At 53.0% G+C, this 7,588-nt stretch overlaps 1 protein-coding gene across 1 annotated transcript in view; it reads left to right on the forward strand.

The window, feature by feature from the left end:
- The first annotated feature begins 268 nt into the window (after positions 1–268).
- Sh2d2a (SH2 domain containing 2A) overlaps positions 269–7,588 on the forward strand; it is an 8,567-nt gene continuing 1,247 nt past the window's right edge. Inside the window, exons 1-7 of the mRNA XM_017803338.2 lie at positions 269–336; positions 1,036–1,190; positions 1,811–1,992; positions 2,540–2,629; positions 2,813–2,981; positions 5,200–5,346; positions 5,520–5,798. Of these exons, the coding sequence (XP_017658827.2) occupies positions 279–336; positions 1,036–1,190; positions 1,811–1,992; positions 2,540–2,629; positions 2,813–2,981; positions 5,200–5,346; positions 5,520–5,798 (1,080 nt within the window). The 5' untranslated portion in view covers positions 269–278. The remainder of the gene's footprint in view (positions 337–1,035; positions 1,191–1,810; positions 1,993–2,539; positions 2,630–2,812; positions 2,982–5,199; positions 5,347–5,519; positions 5,799–7,588) is intronic.

Genomic DNA, 7,588 nt, shown 5'->3' on the forward strand with positions numbered 1-7,588 from the left:
ATCTGCCTGCCTCTGCCTCCTGAGTGCTGGGCTTAAAGGCGTGAGCCACCACGCCTAACCTCTAAGAAGCTTTATAAAGCTTTCAGGATTTCAGGAGTCATGAAGATCAGAGGGCAACACCTGACAGAGTACCCACCATACACCACCATCTTCAGATATCTGGCTTCCGGAGCTGAGACTGTTGTCTTACCAGCTTTCCATGACGTAGGTCTTCTGTACAACTAAGGCTGTGGGTGAAGTGACATTTCCTGTCTTCGGGGGCTGGGGTAAGAGGAGCGATGAGAGCACACACACCTGCACCCATGGAGTCCCGCCTGGCCCAGACATGTCTCCAAGGTAAGTACAACATTCAAGACCCCCTACCCCCTGCTCCCCTCCTGGGCCTGAGCTCCCTCCCACTTCATTGTGGAGTAGTTGCCCCAAGCCTGAGCTAGCATAATGTCCTCTCTAGGGCTCCATGCCCATGCACCCACCATGAAGGCAAGGACAGGATGCTGAGAACTTCCTAGGAGACTGGGAAGAATAGGAAGGTAAAAAGAAGATGGCAGGTAGGAAAGCCTAGACCAAGAGAAGGGCCTGGCCAGAAGACATTTGCCTCTCCACAGGGCTTCCAGGCAATCAGAAGGCCAGCCTAGTCTCCTTGCTGGCACTCAGTTTCAATGAGAGCCTTTCTGACAGCATCAGCTTCCCAGATATCCCCTGGCTCCTTATTCCTCATCCCTGAGACCACACACACACACACACACACACACAAAAAACACACACACACAAACACAAACACAAACACACACAAACACACACACACACAGTCCCCCGGTGTGCCTTGGCTCCTTCTCATTCCTGAGACCACACACACATACACACACACACACACACACACGCAACACTTGTGTTTCTCCTGCTGTCATGACAGTCCGTGTCTGGAAAGGCCCCTTTAGAGATGTTGCAGAGGCACCCTGAGCCTGGGCAGGAGGGGTTGCCTGAGGGAGAGGCAGTGCCTCTGAGAATCCCCAGCAGCTCCCTTTGTGCTAACAGAGAATCAGGAAGCCCCTACCCCAACCTTCAGCACCTTCCAGCCCATGAACTTGACCCAGGAGAGTTGCCAGGGCCTGGGGTGGGGAAGCAAGCCCAGCATACAGACTCTGAAGGTCCAGGAGGCTCAGCCCAGCCCCAGGATGACCCACATCATGGTGAGTAGGAACATGGAAGTAGTTCAGTGGCTTCATCTGCTCCTGCTCTCTCATGTGTGAGGACAGACCTGGACGCGGTTAGGAAGAAAGTCAGCAGGAAGGAATGAACAGCTGAGGACAGGGCTGAGTGCAGGGGTGGAAGGAGAGGGAGGGCCTCCTTGAGCAGAGCTGCCCACTGCCCTTGCTGCTTCTCTGCCCCTGGGATGCTCAGGCTTGGTCAGCAGGTGACCAAGGCACAATGCAGAGTCCCAGAAGAGGCAGTCTGCATGCCTGTGTCTGCACCTCCATCTGCCCAGGATATTGAAGAACTCATCTCTATCCCTTACCCACCCAAGAATCAGGAGCCTTCCCTGCCACCAGCTTAGTCTCCTTTGCTGGAAGGGAAGTCTACTTCTCCTGGCCTGGGGCAACTTCCTGCACCATCTCTCACCCTCCCCAGACTAGTCTGGGAGAGGCAAAGAAGGCATTTAAGCCAGTGATCTTGAGAAGGACTTTCTGAGAAATCTAACCCTAAAGTAGGTGAGGGGCTGGTATGTATGAAGATAGGAAGGAGGCAGCTTGGGGTCAGAAGAAGCCCTCTAACCATCACCCCTTGTGCCCCTGCCTTCTCCCATGCCCAGGCATCTGCCCTAGTCCTGGGAGCTGCCTGTGTCCCTGGGAATGCTGACAGGGCAGAAGAGGTGCCTGGGGAAGGTGACTTGTCCTTGCAGGCTGAGACCAGAGCATGGGTTCAGAAGACCCAGGCCCACTGGCTCCTGCACAGGGCTGCCCCTGTCTGGTTCCACGGCTTCATCACGAGGAGGTGAGTCACAGGGCAGAAAACCCCCAGAGTGTGCAGGGCCTGTGGGTCCTGCAGTCAGTCAGGAGTTCATGATAGCTAGGACTCTAGGTTCTAGAGCCTGAAATTTCCCAGGCCCTTCACTGAGGAGAGGCACTGGCTCAGCCAACTCTGTGCCTCAGTTTCCCCTCTCTAGGCAACCTTATCTTACTGGCTCCAGGCCTCTCCCCCTTCTATCTCCATCAGCTCTCTCCAGCCCCTCCTCTCTTTCTTCTAACCTTTGTAGAGCCTCCACCTTTCTCCATTTCTCAGCCCTACTTCTATCTCTTTCTTTGTCTCCTAAGTCCAGTTTGTGACTTGTGATATCTGGAGTCTTAACTGCCTGTAGCTGCTGCTGCCCCTCCAGGCTGCCCTGCAGGATGAGGCCCAGGGAGGGTGCAGAACTCCTGTGCCCATCTCCACCTCATTCTCAGCATGCTTGCTTGGGGGGGGGGGTCCCTCATGAGAGCTGGAGAAAAGAAGTGAGGCTTCCAGAGTTAGAACTGAGTCGGCATTCCTCTCCTCTGCACAGGGAAGCAGAGAGGTTGCTACAGCCCCAGCCTCAAGGATGTTACCTGGTGCGCTTCAGTGAAAGTGCAGTGACCTTCGTGCTGTCCTACAGGTGAGGGCAGGGGAGCCTGCCTGCTGTGGGGAGGGGCTTCGCGCTAATTGTAGACAGACTCTGCCTCTCTCAGGAGGGCCTGGGCTCTTCGCTTTGCTGAGATGCTGAAAGTCAGGGTCACCCTTGAGTTGGCATCCTGGTGGGAGAGGGGACAGCAAACCTGACTCCAAGTGGCCCCTCCAGGAGCCGAACTTGCTGCCGTCACTTCCTGCTTGCCCAGCTCAGGGACGGGCGTCACGTGGTACTGGGCGAGGACAGTGCCCACGAGCAGCTTCAGGACCTGCTTCAGCACTACACATCGTGTCCCCTCAACCCTTATGGGGAGATGCTCACCCAGCCACTCGCCCGCCAGGTGCGCCCTGACCCAAGACCTAGGGCTGAAGTGCCAGCTGCTCCCCAGGTCCAGCCAGGCCTTGACACCCACCTTTCTCATCCCAACACATGACCGGCCACCCTCACCACCCAGCCATAGACAGCAGGGCAGAAAGAGGCCAGTGAGGCAGTCCATTTAAATTCAAGGAAGTTTACTGAGTACCCACCTAGGGCAGACCAGGGGCTGGCAGTCCTGGAAATAGACCCATGGGCAAGACAGGTGGGCAGCTCACTCACAAATCTTACTATAACAAACACAGATAGACCAGTGATGGACATCAAGTGTGGAGACTCTGATGCCCAGGAATGCAGGGACTATAGCCTGGCGGGAGCTGTGTCAGGAAGACCCTGAGTAAGTGCAGATACTTCTGAGGGAACACTGTGTCGAGCAGAGCTCTGGGCACTGAGGAAACGTCAGCGACTAAACTGAGCAATGCCTGCTGGCCTTCCTGAGGGATCCACTCTAGGACTGACAGACAACATAAGTACTGTAGAGAACAAGCTGATAGCACAAATGGTGAGAGCTAAGAAAGGTGAGCTGTGATAGGGAGTGATAGGATCTGGACTTTCTCATAGAGACACCAGGGAAGGCTGCTGTCATAAGGGGACATCTGAACAGAGGCCCAGATGGAGTAAAGGAGGGAGCCTAACAGTCAGCTGAGGCAGAAGTAACAGCAGGTAGAACAGCCCTGAGGTGGAAGGATGTTGATGTTTGAAGAATAATGAGCAGTGAGGAAGCTGATGTGAGTAGATCTGGATGTCTGAGAGATAGATGTGAGATAAGGTCAGAAAGCTGAGGAAGGGGCCCTGTGGATTCATAAGGATCTGAGGTCTATTCTGAGTAAGATGTGATTACACTGGAGAGCTACAGGTCCAGAGAGAGGCTTGGTATAACTTGACAGCAGCTTAGGGCTAGTGCAGTGGAAGTGGAGTGGGCAGGACCGCAGGTTATTCAGAAGGTGGGGCTGACGGGATCTTGGCAGAACTGGATGAGGAATGTGGAAGGGTGACCGAGATGAAGATTGGCGGAGGAGCAAGACTGGGCCTGGGTGAGGAGACAATAATAGTTTGCGATGTTACATCATCGGCATTAGGGGATGGAATTGCAGCTAGGGTACGGCTGTAGCTAGGGGAGTTTGTCTAGCTCCAGGCCCTGGGTTCAATCCCAGTGCCATAGGAGAAGGATAAAAAGGCAATGGACTGGAGGCAGAGTCAGGCAGATCTCTGTGAGATTGAAACCAGCATGATCTACATATCGAGTTTTAGGCCAGCTGGGGCTACAGGGAGACTGTCTGAAGAAAAAAGAAAATAAAAGAAGAAAAGAGAGAAGGAAAGTCAAGTGGAAGCCACAGGACTGGAAGACTGGAATCTGGACAGAATTCTGAGTAGAAGCTCAACACAGCACCTTACCACTCAAGCTCAGACAACTGGCTCCTTCTAAGGCAAGAAGCCCGGCTGTGGGCTTGGAGATGTGAAGACTTGGGAGATTGGCTATAGAAGGAGCAGGGCATGTGCTGGATTTGATGTAGGAGGGAGGTGACATGCCAAGCTGATGACCCTATTTTTGAACGAAATACAGAGAAGTACAGAGTGGGCACAAGCAGAAAGAATTCTAATTCAGATCCAGGAAGCCTTCAGTGATTGTACGAGCTGAGCAAGCCCTATGGCCTTGCCCTAACAGGAGCAGAGGGCGCTTGGGGCCTTCATGGTTAGTGCTGAGCTAAAAGTATTACTACCATGGAGGTTACATGGGAAAGTTCCTATCTCCTGAGGTAGTTTCTACCTCTAAAAAAGATGTTGCTTCTATTTCCATAAATCAAATTTCTTGAGACCAGTGGGGTCAGAGATAAGGCCCCCACTGTCATAGGAATTTGTTCCCATTCAGATTGTTGTGAAACTAAAGACTTCTAAAGCTTCATTGTACCTTTGCAACCACAGGCACAATGAGCCTGCCCTGGCCCTTTATTCTAGATGAAGCCACACCCTAGGACCAGAGCTCACTTCCCTCCACAATCCCCATCCTCCTAGCCATCTCTACTTCTTCCTCACACAAAGATCCTGGGCCAGGTCAAACTTCTGTCTTCATCTCTTCCTCCTCATCCTCCTCTCAGACCCCATTTTTTCCCCTAAATTAACCCCCCACCACTACCACACACACCTCCTCTGGCCCTAGTCCCTCAGGCCTTCTTCCCCTACAGACTCTTGAGCCAGCTGGACTTTCCCTAAGGATTGAATCAGACTCTGGAAGCAAAAGCCACCATCCCAACCCCCAGCACAGCCTGCTCATCAAACAGAGAAAGGCCCAGACTCCAGCACACAAAGAGGGGGCCTGGGAGCTAAAGGAGGTACTATATCAAACTAGAGGGCCTGAAGGAAGGGACAGGGCTTACAGAGGGGGACATAGGATGGGGAAAAGGCCAAGAGGGAAGCATCTCATGGGCAGGGGCTCGGGCGGAGATAGGTTTGAGCCTCAGCAGTTCTCGTCAACTCTCTTCCCCGGCCTTGTTTTCTCTCCTAGTCTTCAGAAGCACCCAGGCCTAAACCTCCCATCCCTGCCAAGTCTCAGCTGCCTCTTGAAATCTACGCAAGTCCTGCTTCACAACCCCATCAAGCCCCACTCACAAACCCCATCTACCAGGAACCTGATGAACCCATCGCCTTCTATGCCATGGGCCGGGGCAGCCCCAGGGAAGTCCCCGGTAATATCTATGCTGAAGTAGAGGGACCACTGGGAACAGCACCCACTGGGCACTCCATCCTCCACAAGTGCCAGTCCAGACGCATCCCTGGAGGCCAGGTAAAGAGGGTACAGGGAAAGAAAAGCCTAAGACAAACTTTCTGCCAGCTGGCAGGGAGAGTGGAGAGTGGAGAAACGCGCACCCTGAACACAGGATCAGAGTGAAGGTCAGAGGTCTGAGGCAATGTGGAAGGAGCAGAATGGTCCGGACTACTGGAAATCTTTACGCAGCTCCAGACCCAGGGATTGCTCCTTGTCCTCTCTGGAGAGTGATTCACATGAGCTCTCCTTTGTCAAGCCCTAGTCCCCTCCTACTTCAGAGAAAACACAGGGGTACAGATTTCCTCCAGCATGCATCTTTACTGTCAGGCCCTCCACAGACATGGGGTGCTGACCCAGTTGCCCTAGAAAAAGCACTTGGTGTCCCATGTGTCATCTCAGATGGGCTCAGGAAAGGGGGCTGCTGCACTCCTCCCTTCGGTGAACCCCTTCACAGTCTTCCCACTGATAGCTTCAGGTACATATCTAAATATGGTAATGTCATTCCATGTGCCAGACCTACCTCCAACTTCCCCTCCCCTCTGCCTTTCTCAAACCTTGTCCTCCAAGTTCAGTCTCCATCTAAACTTCCCTTCCTGCCTCTACCTCCTGAGTGCTGGTTGGCCCCCCAGGGTCCCACATTTGCACAAACTCCATTCAGGCAATACTGCTCACATCCATCCCACTCCCCCTTCCCTTTGTCGTGTGCTCCACATCCTGTGCTCCACTGATACTTTCCGGTACCCGGCTATTCAGCTAGACACCTGAGATCCCTGAGCATCTCCACCATCTTTACCCCACTGTCTGTCACTAGCACCTGCCCTTCCTAATCTCCCCTGTTCTAGGCCCCACCATTCCTCATCAGGACTTTTTGTTTTTTGAGGCAAGGTCTCCAGTAACCCTGGCTGACTTCCAACTTTCTCTGTAGTGGAGGATAGCTTGAACTTCTTATCCTCCTTCCTCTACCTCCTGAGTGCTAGGATTATAGCAGTTTCTGCAGTACTGGGGATCAAACTCAGGGCTTTGTGCATGCTAGGCAACACTTTACCCACTGGGCTACCTACATCTCCAGCCCCTCTAAGAGCTTCCTAACTGACCTCCTAAACACAGAGCTTGACACCTCCTACCCAGTCTGCCCTAAAAGGACTTTCTGAAGCAGCTGCCTGGCCCTGAGGCCTTCCACATTGAGGTGAGGGCCCAACTCCTCAGCCTTACTGCAGAGTGCACCCATCACCCCAGAACCAGTTTCTCCAAATTCACAAGAGAGTGTCGAGCCTCTTCCAGTTTATACACACCAGTCCTTCAACCTATGGCAGCTTCCTGCAAACTCATCCTCCTGCTGCTTAGCAACCTTCTAGCCCCATTTAAGACCACTTGCCCTTCTCCCCTGGAAAGCCTTCCCTGACCTGACACATACCTCTGTGGCCATGCCGCTGGCCAGCTAGGACGCCCGTTCTTCCTTTGTCCTCCCATTGCCCCCTTCTCAATAGGGATGAGCTCACCAGGCAAGCTGGGATGTACTCAGCTGTTTCCAAAAACCAGCTGGGCACTTGGAACAAAGCAAGTGCTAAGGAAGGGAGGGAGGGAGGAGGGAGGGAGGGAAAAAGAGGGAAAGTCAAGATGGAAGAACAAAGAAGAGATAAACTCAATCTATACATACTCTCTAACTTAAAATTTATTTTTATTTCATGTGTGTAAGTGTTTTGCCTGCCTGTATATAAGTGTACCATGTGCACACAATGCCCACAGAGGCCAGAAGAGGATGGAGGAACCCCTGGAATTAGAGTTGCAAATTGTTATTAGCCACTATG

This window comes from Nannospalax galili, unplaced genomic scaffold (genome assembly GCF_000622305.1).
Source record: "Nannospalax galili isolate Female #2095 unplaced genomic scaffold, S.galili_v1.0 scaffold591, whole genome shotgun sequence".
NCBI classification, from domain to species: Eukaryota; Metazoa; Chordata; class Mammalia; order Rodentia; family Spalacidae; genus Nannospalax; species Nannospalax galili.